Below are 14,865 nucleotides of genomic sequence, written 5' to 3' on the forward strand. Positions count from 1 at the left end.
GACTGTTCCCCAAACAGCAGAACAGGTCCTCAAGCACCAGGCAGAGGAACCTGCTTCTCTGGGCTACTAACCTGAGCGTGTCTACGCTGGCTATTAGTTTAGAAGAAAAATCAGGAGGAGTGAGAACTAGCATAGCAATCCTTTTACTAAATTGTGAGGAAAAAAGCAAAACCAGAATTGGTTTGGGGGGAAACTCAAAGAGCCCACTTACCTCAGGGGTCACTGTGCTGAGATGAGTCACAAGCGCAGGCACAGACATGATGTGGATGAGGAACGGCCGAATCAGATTGTCTGAAAATTGTGCAGCAATCACAGGGCTAGACACAGACAGATGGGCTTACTGAGACAGGTACGCGGGCACACCTGAGCTAAAGAGCAAGCCTGCCAATGCCCTCTGACCCCCAGAACTGCTTCCCAGGGCTTCTAGGAAAACTAAAAGGTGAAAACGGGGACACACCGGAAGAATGGTTAAGTCAGTGACGGTGCAGTCACATGATGCAGCACTTTACAGCCATGAAAAAAGGAGCCTTAAAGTTTTACTGGCATAAGAAAATGCCCATATTACAAAAATTATAAAGTAAAGCAAGATAAAAAAACAACATAGATGGGAGAAGAGGGGCTCATGATGGGAAGGACACACAAAAGGGCTTCTAGAGTCCCAGTGTAACCCATTTCCTCAATCAAGCGCTGCTTACCCAGGGGTCTACTAGGTGACAACACCAAGAACTCACCAACTAAGCAGCTTATTTAATAGAATACATATGGTCTAATTTAAAAATATATGCACAATAAAAATGTATATTAATACAAAAAAAGACTGGGGAGACAGATCAAAAAATGTTAACGATGCACCTATGGGTTGTAGAATCATGAGAAATTTTTTCTTCCTTACACTTTTCTGTGTTACTTAGGTTTTCAGCCATAAACATTTATTACCTTCATAATCAAAAAAAGATAAATGCTAAAATAAGATCATGGCTTCTTTCTCACAACATATCCAAAAATGAATTAAAAGCAGATCACAAATCTCAATGATCTAAATGACCTAAATTTTATAGCTAAAATTATAAAATTCTCAGTAGAAAGCACAGAAGTCTGAGGTGATACAATGACTTCTTAGTATGGTACCCAAAACAGAGACAAGAGGAAAAACACAAATAAAAGTTTTGTGATTCAAAAGACACTATCAAGAAAGCGAAAAGCTCCTGGAAACAACCACAGAACTCCTCAGAGCTTTCAGCAGTAAGGTGGGCTGGGGTTAGCAGGAACCTGAGGGCCGTGGCTCTTCCCAATATTTCCTCCTACACAGAGTGCGAGGAAATATTTGTATATCATGTACCTGATGGGAGCTCACACAACTCAGCAATAAAAACAAACAACCCCATTTAAAAATGGACAAAGAATCTAGAGGGACATTTCTTTTTTCTTTTTTTTAATATATTTTAGTTGTTGATGGGCCTTTATTTTATTTGCTTATTTATATATATGGTGCTGGGAATTGAACCCAGTGCCTCACACATATGAGGCAAGTGCTCTACCGCTGAGCTACAACTCCAGCCCCTAGAGGGACATTTCTTTAGAGAAGATAATACAAGTGGTTAATAATCACCCAAAAAGGCGGTCAACATATTAACCATCAGGGAACTGCAACCATATTAAAGTGAGGTTTTGCTGCAACCCCACTAGGATGGCCATCCTCAAAAAGACAGATGATGACAGCGTGGTGAGCACACGGCGAAGCTGAACCTGCACACGCCGCCGCAGCCACTCTGGAAAACAGTTTGGCAGTCGTTCCACGACCCCGCCATTCTACTCTAGAAATACCGTCAAGAGAAATGAAAGCTCACGAGTGCACAAGAACCTGTATGGAAGTGTTCCAGCAGCAAAATTCATAACAGTGCAAAAGCACAAACAACTCAATGTGGTATATCCCATACAACAGATTATTTGGTCATAAACAGGAAGGACGTGTGGACTCATGCTACAGCACAGGACGAGCCTTGGACACATTATGCAACGTGAAAAAAGCTAGTAACAAAAGACTGCCCACTGTGGGGTACCAGTGTGTGAAATGTCCAGGAGAGGCAATCCACAGGGACAGAAAGCACCATGACAGGGCCAGAAGGGGCAGTGCCTTCTCTGGGGCTCATGCAGAAACCCAAGACTCCACCTATAGAAACCTATGCTCTAAGTCACTCAACCTGCTGAGACCAGGGAGACCAGGGAAGACGAGGGCAAGGTGCAGGAGGACACCTGAAGGACTGCAGGGTGAAAACGAGGTCGGCCATAAAGTCCACCTTATTCCAGGAGCTGGGCAAACCCACAGGAAAAGCAGAAGCCGGAGCCGGCAGGCCCGTGGCAGTGCACCTGGCAGGGCTCAGAGAACTGTGTGGCTCTGGAAAGGCTCCCATTTATTCAAGGTGTGCGTATTGTTCTTAGACTATAAGAATATGAACACCGTGTGAGAAATGGATAAAGAATAAGGAGTGGAGCATGGGCTCTCTAGTCAGGTGACCTGGCCTGGCCACTCCCTGCTGTGTGACCAAGATTAAGTATTTTTACCTCTCTGGGCTTTAGCTTCTTCATCTATAGAATGGAGCTAAGATGATGTGGTGGTAAGGAGTCAGCTCATGTGTGAGGTCTTAGAACAACTGTGCCATGACTGTTAGCCATTCAGATTTCAGGATTTAGTAATCATGTTTCAACACATTATTTCTGATTTCATAGACATCGTCTGTATTTCTGTATGACAACTCACTGAACATCTTATTTTAAAAGATCCTGATTGTGTTCAATTATGTAAACATTCAGAAGAATATATACAATCCCAATTTGGGAGAAATGTGTTAAAGTAGCCTGGTCTTACAAGTGGTCAATGGAATCCAATGCACAGAATGACGGACACCGTTACAGCTTAACGGAGAAGAAATGTGGTAAAAGGATCAGTTATGACTGCGTTGACTAGCCACACTGGGAACATCAGTTCTCTCACTACGATGGCAGTGTGGTCCTGACAGGCCATGTGGCCCACAGAGTGGGACATATTTACTACCTGTCCACAGAAAACATATGCCAGCACATGCTGTATACCATCATTTCCTAAAGTGGTGCTCCCTGGGAGTTTGACATGCTCTGCATCCAAACAAGAGGCAGGGACATTCAGTGCAGATATGCCTGGACTAACATCAGGTTAAACAGGATCAGGACTCCTGGTGACAACCACAGGACTCCTCAGAGCTTTCGGCAGGAAGGTGGGCAGGGGTTAGCAGGAATCTGAGGGCCGTGGCTCTTCCCAAGCTGGTCTGACCATGAGAGTCTCTCCTCTAGGAGCTCTGATCGACTTCTTTCTAAGTCAGTAACCCCTCAACAGTTTAGGAATATTCTGGACCCATCAATGACATAGCAGGTGTAATCTCAACAAGGAAATCCTTTGTTTCTTATGTATTTCACATCGACAAACCGATTAACCGATTATGTCCCATGGTCTTTTACATGTGACACACCTACAAAAACTTATGCTGATCCATTTATAGGTGTCCCATAAAATTTTTATTGATTTTTATAGGTGTCCCTTATGTAGGACAATGAAGTGAAGACAAATGCCATACCTCCTACTCCAAATGACAACTCCTCTTGATCCCAGCATTTCCAGCCTCTGCTCCTAAAACCACTCCCTTGGCCCTTTTCCTCTGCTCCCAGCTGGACCTCCTCCAGCTCTCATAGGCTTTTTCTCTTTTTAACAATTAAGAATTCAAAAGTGATCATATCTCAACCGCTGGCAGAATGAACATGATTTGTTTCCCCTCAGATCACACTAGAAAATTATTTATGGGTAAAGACTAAAGTCCAAGAAAAATCCTGGGCTGTCACACATGCATTATGCTCAGGAAGAACAGCACTTCCTGTGAACCCCGACGAGGTGGACAAGGCCACACCTTAAACCCGCCACCAGAGAAGAGTCGAGAGGAGGCACAGTCAGAAGCAGCCGTCCTCTTGCCCCACTTCTTACCGCAGTGCCAGAGAAAAGGCTGCTGTTAAGGTGCCCTTGGACAGACAAGGCCGGGGTCTGGCCAGGCCTCTGGTGAGCAATACCTGAAAAGAACATTTAACTGGTTAGGGGACAGTACCAACTTTATGTGAGTTTGTATATTTAAAAAACGAAAATGAGTGCTTCTGATAAAAACACTGATTTGCAATGTCTCCTAAAAAGGAAGGAGAAAAGCTGTTGGGCATGGAGTTGTTTTCACTACTCTCCCTGCTTTACATGTTAATATAAAAAAAAAATACACAGTTAAAATTTTTAATAGCTAAGCTGGGCACAGTGGCATACGCCTGTAATCCCAGCGACTCAGAGGCTGAGGCAGGAGAATCACAAGTTCAAGGTTAGCCTCAGCAACTGAGTGAGACTCCAACTCAAAATAAAAAATAAAAAGGGCTGGGGTTGTGGCTCAGTGGTAAATTACCTCTGGGTTCAATCCTCAGTACCAAAAAAAAAAATAAAAATGTGGAGGTATGCACCTGTGGTCTCAGCTATTTGGGCGGCTGAGGCAAAAGGAGCCCTTGAGCCCAGGAGTCAGGACCAGCTTGGGCAACACAGCAAGACTCCAGGTCATTAAAAAAAAAAAACAAAAAACTTTACAGTTAATAAAAAGAATACCTAGCTTAAATTTCAAGATGCCATGGCAGTTAGAAGCAGTTCAGAGTTACAGTGTTGAGGAGAAGCCTCCTCAACTGGATAAAGTGTTAACAGACCACCTTTTGCTGGCACACCACCTCGCAAGGCTGTCATGAGAATATGCGACCAACTCAGGAAATGGCCCATCACAGTGGCAGGCAGAAGGGCGGGCCAAACCAACGTCACTTATCAGACCTAAGAATTTCACAGTATTTCTCAGTGGCAACTGGGCCTCTGATAATTCCTGCGAGTATAAATTGGCACAATAAGGTGCACAGTGGACAGAAGGCCATTTGAGGACACAGCGCCAGAAATATAATTCCAGATCCCAACAAAGCGGGAACCTGAGGGAAGAAGCCCTGAGGCCTTCTTGAGTTTAGATTTCAAGAGACTTGATTTTCTCTGCAGCCAAAAATATAGAGCATTAAAAAGATCCTAGGTCACTATCCTCCCTATACTTAAACCACAGGTGACCCACAGTAGGTGGAAGATACAGAGGACACTGGGCATTAGCTCTTCCTGCAAAAAGTACTTCTGTGAGGAGGGTGTAAGACTGCCGAAACCAATGTAAAAATCCCAGGTCAGGACTGGAGGGTGGGAGCTCACATATTAGGGCAGGGGACACACACCTGCAGCACAGAGTAAAACCCGTGCTGGTTGAGATGTCCCATTATATTTGCACATATATGGTTCATGGCTGGTCGAAGGTTCTCACCTAAATGAAGAAAAAATTAAAAAGTTTCTTGCATATTGTGACCTGTTTATGTGGGACAGAAAATTTATGCCCTAGTCCCAAGGCCATGAGGGAACACAGTAGTCTCTGGCTTGCTGCCCCATTCCCTTGGGTCTGAACCAGAGCATAGGAAGACACTATCTGGAATTCTCTCTCTCCTGGAAGGCATGACTCAAGTTCCACCTCTTGGGAGCTGGTCCTTCCCTTCCCTTCCCTTAGTGAGAAGGCACATTGCTGAGCTCCTGTCACACCTTCTCCAACTGTGTCCCATGGTGTGGCACTTTATGCTTTCCCTGGGTGCCTCCTGTGCCCACTGGGACACAAGCTTCCTGGCCAAGTTCAGAACTCAACAATTTTTAGACTCCTCCCAGAGTCCAGAATGTTCCTAAAATAGGTTCTCCTTGTTAACCTGGGGTTTTTGCAGTCTTCTGTTTCTAGTTTCTACCCCTCTCCACGGGAACTCCACCTCTCCCCAGCGCTAAGCTCAGACATCACTCCCTTAGGAACATCTGAGCCCTACGGTCCCAGGTGGAACCCTTCCCAATCCCGCTGAACACTCTCATCCCCTCTGGACTCTTCTGAGTAATACCATATTTACTGTCATTTTACATACGGTTATCTCCTGGTATTTATGGGGGATTGGTTCCAAAACGCTCTTTCGACATGAAAATTTGTGGGTGCCCAAATCCCTTACATAAATGGCACAGCACTCACATATAACCTACACACTTGCTCCTGTATACTTTAAATCACTTGTAGATTACTTACAAAATCTAATACAATGTCAGTCCTACGTAAATAGTTGTTATAATGCATTACTAAGGAATAATGACAAGAAAAGAAGTCTCTATGTGCTCAATACAGATGGAATTTTTTCAAGTATTTCTGACCCAAGTTTGGGTGAGTCCACAATATGGAATATGAGATACGGAGAGTAAACTGTACACAAGTGACTTCTATTCAGTATGTTTCATCACCAGACTCAGCACGAGCACCTGAAGTCCCCAGAGGGCAGTGACCATTTCTGTTTTGCTTATCACTACATGGCCAGTACCTAGCATGGTGTCTGGCACATAGCAGGTTACTTGCTGAGTGGATGGATGACATGAATATATGCATTTAGGTGAGAAGTTTTCAGGGAAGGAGGCAGCTTTACAAAGCAGGTTTCATGGGCAAAACACAATTATTTGCTAATGATTTTCCAAAATGAAATGATAAGGCTCATGTGACTACCATCCTTTGCAGGCTGAGGCACTGGGGAAGTTACAAAAAATGAGATCAGAGGTACAATGTCTCCAAAAATAAATTCAAACAGGAGAAGAGTGTGACACACACTACTAACACACTGTCAGGGGCATTTCCTACCAAGGTCTTTTGGGGCTTGTGGTGACAAAAATGCTTCTTATGAAGGAGAAAAGGTGCTCTGCACTCACTATGGAAATGACAACTGGGAAAAATTTGAAAATAAGTTCTACAGACCTTTTCCCCGGAGGATTTTCCATGTTGAAGTGTCCGTGAAGGTGACAAGCATCGTGAGATACAGTGTGATGAGTCTGGAGTCTTGTAAGATTTCAGGCTGGAAACAACAAAAGGGGCAAGACTGACACGGGGCCTCCAGCCCCGAACGGCGGAGCACCCATGTCGCAGCTTCCCTCGGTGCCCTCAGACAGGAAGGAGTCAGAATTTCACGGCTGTTCTTTTCTCTTGGAATGGGACCACCTTAGTCTTCAGCACACTACTGCTTGACCACAGCATCAAATACTCCCGGGAACCGAGAGTTGCCTTTGGGCAACAAGGCGACGAGGCATGGCTTGTCCTAAGGGCATCTCTGCCTGTGTGTTTGAACACTCAGCAAACAGCAGACACAGAACCAGGCCTAACAGGCTCTGCCCTGGTCCATGGCTCACTGGCTGTGGGACCCCAGGCATTCCTTAACCTCTCTGTCTTGGTTTCCTTATCTATGACTAGGGATAGTAATATTTATTTTCCTCAGAGAGTTGTTATGAGGATAAATGTATTAATGCACACAACACTCCAAGAACAGTGCCTGGCACAGATAATTCTATGTACTGTTGTTGTTACAATGATAGTTCACTGGGCAGGGCAGGGCGTGTTCAGGGACACATGGGAATTCAGCAGCCGAGTTAGGACTAAATCACAGAACTTCTGGCTCCAGATCCAGTGGCTTTTCTCCCAGCATCCGCTTTTGCACATAAACTTACATTTTCAAAGTAGAAGGGTTTCATTTCAAAGAGAAAGCTGCTGTGGGATACAGACACAGACAGCAGTAGGAAGGTCTGCCTGCTCCAGTGGAGGCAGGGGATAGTCCATCTGCTTAGCCCTGAGGCACTTCAGTGGAACCCCAGGACCCCAAGGACCAGAGGCTGAAGACCTCTGCTCCACGTCCTAATGCCTCACCTGACAAGATGCAGGTGGCTTGCTGCTGGCTTGCTGCTATTTTACAATAGACTATAACCAAACATCCTTTTCCTTGCTTAGCCTATTGGATTGCCCGCTGCACTCACGTTGGGCTTCTATTACTTTTAACAGGAGGCCCAACTAGTACAATGACAGACCACAAAATAGTCACCATATCAAAAGGATGGGAAAGATGACAGGATTCCCTGGCATCAAGACTGAGGCAATTAATGAGTCAGTGTCCAACATATTATACCCAAGAAGGGCTCAAAATGATTACAAGTTTCTCCCAGGACAATGGCTCAACTAAAATTTCTTTGCTAGACTCTGATAGATCTTCAAAGCTATAACCAATGAGGAAATGATGGAAGCTAGAAAGTACACACTAAAGGCTGCAGGGAAGAGTGACAGATTGAGTTTTAGTTTGTGTGTGTGTCTGTGTTTTACCTTGAGCTGCTCAAGAAACTCACAGCAATACCACAGAATGTCCTTGATTTGTTTAATCCATAGGAGAGTGAGATCCTTGGAAAGAGCGAGGGATACATACCACACCTACAAGCAGGGGAAAAAAAAAGGGATGTCATGGGCAGTTACAGCAGTCATTCTACATATGGCGTAACAACTAGAACTGGGTCTGTGAGCTAGGTCTAGTGCCAGATAGGACAATGGAGAAGAACGGAAAAATAAGCAGCATGTAGGACTTATTTTTATACCAAACTCAAAGATAAAATAGCTTAGGAAAGGAATTTACTATCCTGAGTAAGATGCAAGAGCAGAACATAGCTTCTTGGACAACAAGGACAAAGGAATCATTTGCACTTTATCAGTGTTTTCCAATCTATTTCTTATTTGCATGTGCAAACAAAAGCCCAAACGTTCAACAGGAATTTTCAGAGCCAAATGAGCTAGCCCCCAGGAGTTTATGGAAATTTTCTAGCCCCCAACCCACATACCTTAGGTTCATTCTCAACATCCATGCTGCTCAGGATACAACGGCACAACTTCTCGAGTCTCTGCAGAGGCAGAAATGAGCTTATAAAGTTCCACAACTACAAAAAGTGAGGAACAGAGGGGAGCACACATTTGGTGGGCACCTGGCTTGTGCAGCTTCTTACAGATGTGGAAACTGAGGACCGGAAAGGCAAAAGACAGGCTCTTAATGAGTGGCCCAGAGGCTGGCTGAGCTCTACAGATGTGCTTAAAGGTTGGTGTCTTTGACATAAAAATCCAGAATGAAGCTTCTTTTGAAAAACAAAATCCATCTGGAAAACTGGGCTTGGAGTCATGCAGACTAGCAGCTTCCTCCTAATTTGGGCCTGCCAGATGGCCATTAGGGGAGCACCGTGGACACTGACGTCTGCTTTGTTGTACCATCCCTGATATGCCAAAGGGAGAAAAGTAGAAACCAGAAAACAGCTTACACCAGACCCGTCCTTAAGAACAGCATGACCTCAGAGTTCCTCCTCTGTAAGATGGGAACTCCCTCTCCGCAGGCTTGTCTGTCCTCGTCCATGAGACAGGGGTTCGCTGCCTATGCACCCTCTCCTGCTGGGCTGAGAGCACCTCAAGAGTAGACACTCTGACTATATTGTTTCCTTCTAGGGCCCCAGTGGTATCCTTAGTATTGTCTCCACTGTCACTACTGCTTTACAGGGATTATATTTTCCAGCTGATCATTCCAATCCCAAGGCACCAAGTGGTGTGTTTTGTTTGGTTTGTGGGATGTTTAAAAAATTTCAAATTAGCTATGAAGTTTTACAAATTAAGCGTTAAGCATAATGACCCATATCTCCAGCATCTCTTAAAAAAAAAAAAAAAAAATCAGAGTATGAGTCAACCACTAGTGGGCGCCTGGTAGCAATACTCCCTTTGAGGTCCTTGCTAGAGCAGCCTGTCAGTCACTGCTTACTATGATTTGTATTTCAGACTATGTTTTGTCCCACGTAGAGCAGCCATCACTCATATCCCAGCTCCTGTATGCATTTGAGTCCAACCTGTGCTTGGGACAGCCATTGCAAAAAAGGTCCCAGAGGCACTGGTCATAATTCCTACAAAACAGGTCCCAAGAAAACAAAGTGGGCAAAAATAAGCACCTCACAGAGCTGCTGTAAGAACGAGTTGACATTTATAAAATACTTACAAAAAGTCCTGGCATGTGGGGAGCACCCTGTATGTTTGTTATTAATATTTACCTCATTATCCTCTCTCATTTTGAACAAGAACAGCAGTTTCCTGGCAATCTTGAAAATACCAAGTGCGCTTCTTTTACTGGACCCAGAGTCATCTGCTTTAAAAAACTCATCAATCTCTCTCCTACGGAGGGAAGGATTTAAAAAAAAAAAAAAAAGGCATTTTAAAATTCACAGCATCTGGAAGGCTCCTCAAGACCTATAAGAGAAAACTTATCTATTTCCTGTTGGTTGGGAGTGAGAGAAATGTGCGGGGGAGTTTCTGACCCCCACCTGATGTCTTTGTGCAGTCGACTCCGACAGAGGAAACTCCGGACGTGGGCCTGAATCTCCACAGCGGCTCGCTCTCGCTCTTTCTGCACCAGCCTTTCTTCTCGTGCCTGACGGGCTCTATCAATGAACCATGCTCTCGAGGTCTGAGAGACAGTGAACATGTTTGCAAACTTGCACAAACCCTGCAAGGAAACAGCAAGAAGCTGTGGTAGACTGTATGAAAGACACACACACAAGAAAGGGCTCGAACAGAAAGGGCTCAAGTGCAAAGGGTGGGCAGGGACCTGGGCAGCAGAAGAGAGATACTTGGGATCCTTTAACACTCTCCAAGGGGTTCATACCTCTCCGGGCACAAGTTTCAACTTCATATCAATTCATTTCATACAACTCACCAAGATCAGGGGTGTTATATCCTGTATTAATTTTCTTCAGAGAAAGAGCTCAGTGCCTGGCAAACAGTACAGGCAGGCTCTGTATAAGTTTAACAAGTAAACAATCCCATCCATAAAGGTCCAATTCACACCAGGTAGCCTTTAAGTCGAATATTTCCAGATATTTGAATTTTCTAGAGCAATCCATCATGTTTGGGAAGCCAACAACAAGCAGTAAACTCCTATTTTGCCAAAACTTAAGGAAAAAATCAAATATGATTATAATCACTGTTATTTTAGTTACCTATTCACTCAACAAATGATTCCTGGTGCCTATGTGGTCCCAGCACAAAGAAGTTTCATTTTTAAAGAAAGGGACATTTTAACATTAAAAAAGTGAAAGGCATTGTACATGACTTCAGAATGCATGATAGTCCACTAAATTGAACACATCTGACATCATGTGTCACTTATTCTGTGGTCCTTACTGTTCTCATACTGCCAAGAACCAATGAAGACTTTGAGCAGAATTTCTCCTGTCCACTGACAGGTACTTTCCTGGACAAAGGCTTTAAAGTATATATGATAACTATCATCTGACCATGACTGGTCCATCCCCCAATGGGTGGCTCTGGCTAGCAGTCAAAAGCACACAGCAGGGACCCATGGAGCCTCCCATACTGAGGTGGCATCTTTACAGCTTGACAACTCTTGTCATTCTACCTAAACTAAGAAATGAATAAACTAATAAGAAACGAATGACACAGAAACCCAGACTTTTGGAAAACCATCTCTTTACCAGTTTTGCTCAAAGCAGTACCCATGAAGAAATATCATCCAGAATAAAAAGTTCAGGCTAGGCCCCTGTCACGAGAACATATCCAGGGACTTCTGAAGCCCCCTTTCAACACTGATTCACACTTGTCAAACAACTTCAGGGCTCTGCTAGCATGTGGGTCTATCACCAGCAACTCCTGAAATAATGAACAAAGCCTGCCCAACCACTCTGCTAAACAATCAACAGTGCGTGCTGTCTTCTGCATCTCTCTCTCTTCCTACCAATCTGGAGAACTCACCTGAGGACCCGCCTGTGTAGCAGAAATGCTAGGTAACCATTAGTGATCTCCCGAAGGACACACAGCCGAGGATGCTTCAGAGGAGCTTGCTATTTTCTGAAAGATAAACAACAACAACAAAAATCCAGGGTTAGAGTCAAATTTCATAGGTGTGGCATCATATATCTTCCTCACTGAGTATAATACAGTGCCCACTGGTTTAAAAAAGAAACACTTCTGTCTCATCCAAATGTTAGACTCTTTCCTCAGCCCTCACAATTTGTAGGGAATAGATTGAAAACAATCTCAAAGAAGTTGTTGAATCAGTTTTCCATGCTCTGTGATGTTAAGCAAAAATAACAGTGAGAGGTGATGGAATGTTAACAAGTCACTGAAGCTGGGCATGTTAGCGCATGCCTATGATGCCTGTGACTTGGGAAACGGAGGCAGGAGAAGCTAGTTCCAGGCCAGCCTTGGTGACTTAGCAAGACACTGTTTCAAAATAAAAAATGTAAAAGGACTGGGGATGTAGCTCCGTGGCAAAGTACCTCTAGATTCAGTCCTGCCTCCCCAAAAGCTATTGAACGTTGACATTTCTGAACAATACATAAATTTTTATGCCATTTAAGTGAAAAAATTGCTTAGACTGGGTGTGGCGCTCACCTGTTATCACAGCAATTTGGGAAGTGGAGGCAGGAGGATTTCAAGTTCAAGGCCAGCCTCAGCAATTTAATAAGGCCCTAAGCAACTTAGTGAGACCCTGTCTCAAAAAACAAAACAAAACAAAAAAAAGGTTGGGGATGTGACTCAGCAGTTAAACAACCCTGGGTTCATCCTTGATAGGAAAAAGAAAGCAGGGTCAAAGCCATGAGCACAATGGTGTGTTCTCCCCATAATATGTTCTTTATTAACAGGGGAGACACAGGGATCAGGAGAGGGCATCTCTTCACAGTGGACAAACAAAAATTTGCATGCAAATTGTGCTTAAGTATCTATCAGACTTTCTCAGAACTTTCACTTCTCTGGGGGGAGATCTCCCAAGATTAAATCCCTTCCTTGAGATTATCCTCTCAGCAATGTCACTAGTTTGTTTCTGTTTACGCTGTGTAACAGTCTATTACAGTTTTCCTCACTCTTTCCTGTACTCTTCTTCCATTTGCATGGTGTGTACTATAGCTCATTAGTCAAAGAAAACAATCAAGTATTAGGTACTTATTTTGACAAATGCCACAGATAATAACTTAAAAAGATGTATGCAACATGATTAGAATAAATAAGAAAATATTTTCAAGGCGTATCCCAAAACAGCATATGAGTTTTACTGTATTGTCATGAAGCTTATAATCCAGTTAGGGAAACAAAAATAATAGAGGGAAAAATATAAGAAAAAAAGAAGTTATAGATAACCAAGATCATTCAAAAAGGAAAGTTAAGTGCCCTCTATGTATCAAGTCCTTTCTTCTTTTTTTAAATTTATTTTTTTGTTGTAGTAGGACATAGTACCTTTATTTATTTATTTTTATGTTGTGCTGAGGATCAAACCCAGGGCCTCACACGCTCTAGGCAAACGCTTTACTGCTGAGCCATAACCCCAGCCCATGTACCAGTCTTTTCTAAGTATCTCATCTAAAAGACAGCAATTACAGGTTAGATCATTAGTAAGTGGCAGTATCACGGTTTTAATATCAATAGGGTTCTGATTCTGCATTACCTCTGTATTTCCACGAGACCTGCTCAAAATTAGTGTTTCCTGGATGAGGTCAACTTCATGGAGAACTACAAAAGCACATGACAGTCCAGAAAGTATCATTCCCAAGGTGAAGTACTATAAGTACCAACTGCTGAGTGATTTTTTTCCTGAATGGTGGAAGTAGCTGAGCTGCCAGGTTTAATGACCATTTGTTAAGGGAAGACACTACACTAAATATACAGATATTTAGCTCTTCAACAGCTGCTTCTTATTAGGTCTCCATAATCTTATTTTTTTTTTCTTTTTAAAACTGGGGATTGAATTCAGGGGCACTTTACTACTGAACTACATTCCCTGGTCTTTTTAATTTTGAGTTAGGGTCTCACTAAGTTGCTTAGATTGTCCTCAAACTTGCCATCTTTCTGCGTCAGAATCCTCAGTTGCTGGGATTACAGCGCCACCATGCCTGCCTCAATAGTATAATTTCTTAAATCCAAGAATAGTCAACAAAACTTGGAGAAACTATTAATAATACTGGGTATTATTTACTGAAAGCTACAGCCTATTGCCTAAACTAATAGCCTAGGTGGGATGCTATTATCAATTCAACCTTCCTGTGTGTGTGGGGGGAGAAAATGTACAGAGGGGGCATGACCTGCCAGAGCCTCTGGGATCCTTTATTTGAACCCCAAAGCAATTAGTTATTGGTAAGTAGACAAGATCCAGGCCTCCCCATTTACAAAACAAAGTAAAGAGAGGCTGAGAATCTGAGGCTGCCCATGGGGCTAGAGTCCAATTATAACCAGGTTTCTCTTTATTAAGAGCTGAATGTCAAGCAGGATACTAAAAGGTAATATAAAACACTCTTGTGAAACAATTACTACCTTTTACAGAGAAGGAAAATGGGGGTCACAGAGGTGAGTGGACTCACACAAAGTCACACCACAAGCGAATCGGGTTCGAACTCCAGTTTAGGTGACCCTTGAGGCCCAGCACGTTCCCTTAATATCAACAATCACACTTTTCGCCAAGAATTTCTACCTTTATAAACGCCTATCGCCTCGATAACAAGTGGAAAGAGCCACGGGGGCGGGGGGAACACCCTGGAGACCCCAGAGCAGCTGCAGAACCCGCCCCTCCGACCTGTCCAAGCACGGACTCGGCCCCAGAACACCTCCCTCAAAGTCCCCGGCCCCACCGCCCAGAGAACCGATGACCCTGTTTCTACTCGCTACCCGCAGGTCGTAGACCTTTATCCGCTCGAGGCCCCAGCGCTCTGAGTCCGGGCCACAGCTGCCGCCGCCTCAACCCAACACCCCAAAATTCTGCCAGACCCGGGGCAGCGGCCGAACCCCGACCGCCATCTTGCCCCGGGGTGTTCGCTCTCTGAACTCCGCCTGGAAGCCAGTATCCGGTTCCTGGAAACAACAGTTCCCCCGAGCTTATTTGCCCGGGGGCGGG

The 14,865-nt window shown here is 44.0% G+C and overlaps 1 protein-coding gene across 7 annotated transcripts in view; it reads right to left on the bottom strand.

The window, feature by feature from the left end:
* Nucleotides 1-14,864, bottom strand: part of Ube3b (ubiquitin protein ligase E3B) — a 52,031-nt gene extending 37,167 nt beyond the window's left edge. Inside the window, exons 1-12 of one of the 7 annotated variants that reach the window (XM_071617207.1) lie at nt 14,655-14,864; nt 13,426-13,490; nt 12,378-12,474; nt 11,736-11,831; nt 10,289-10,470; nt 10,019-10,139; nt 8,780-8,839; nt 8,274-8,378; nt 6,888-6,984; nt 5,305-5,390; nt 4,010-4,092; nt 212-317 (exon numbers count right to left, since the gene is read on the bottom strand). In XM_071617207.1, the coding sequence (XP_071473308.1) occupies nt 212-317; nt 4,010-4,092; nt 5,305-5,390; nt 6,888-6,984; nt 8,274-8,378; nt 8,780-8,839; nt 10,019-10,139; nt 10,289-10,449 (819 nt within the window). In that variant the 5' untranslated portion in view covers nt 10,450-10,470; nt 11,736-11,831; nt 12,378-12,474; nt 13,426-13,490; nt 14,655-14,864. Of the gene's footprint in view, nt 1-211; nt 318-4,009; nt 4,093-5,304; nt 5,391-6,887; nt 6,985-8,273; nt 8,379-8,779; nt 8,840-10,018; nt 10,140-10,288; nt 10,471-11,735; nt 11,832-12,377; nt 12,475-13,425; nt 13,491-14,639 lie in introns of all 7 variants that reach the window. The other 6 variants (XM_071617206.1, XM_071617208.1, XM_071617205.1 and 3 more) reach the window with 6 other exon arrangements.
* Between the last annotated feature and the right edge of the window lies 1 nt (nt 14,865).

Source organism: Marmota flaviventris, chromosome 1, assembly GCF_047511675.1.
Source record: "Marmota flaviventris isolate mMarFla1 chromosome 1, mMarFla1.hap1, whole genome shotgun sequence".
Classification (NCBI taxonomy): domain Eukaryota; kingdom Metazoa; phylum Chordata; class Mammalia; order Rodentia; family Sciuridae; genus Marmota; species Marmota flaviventris.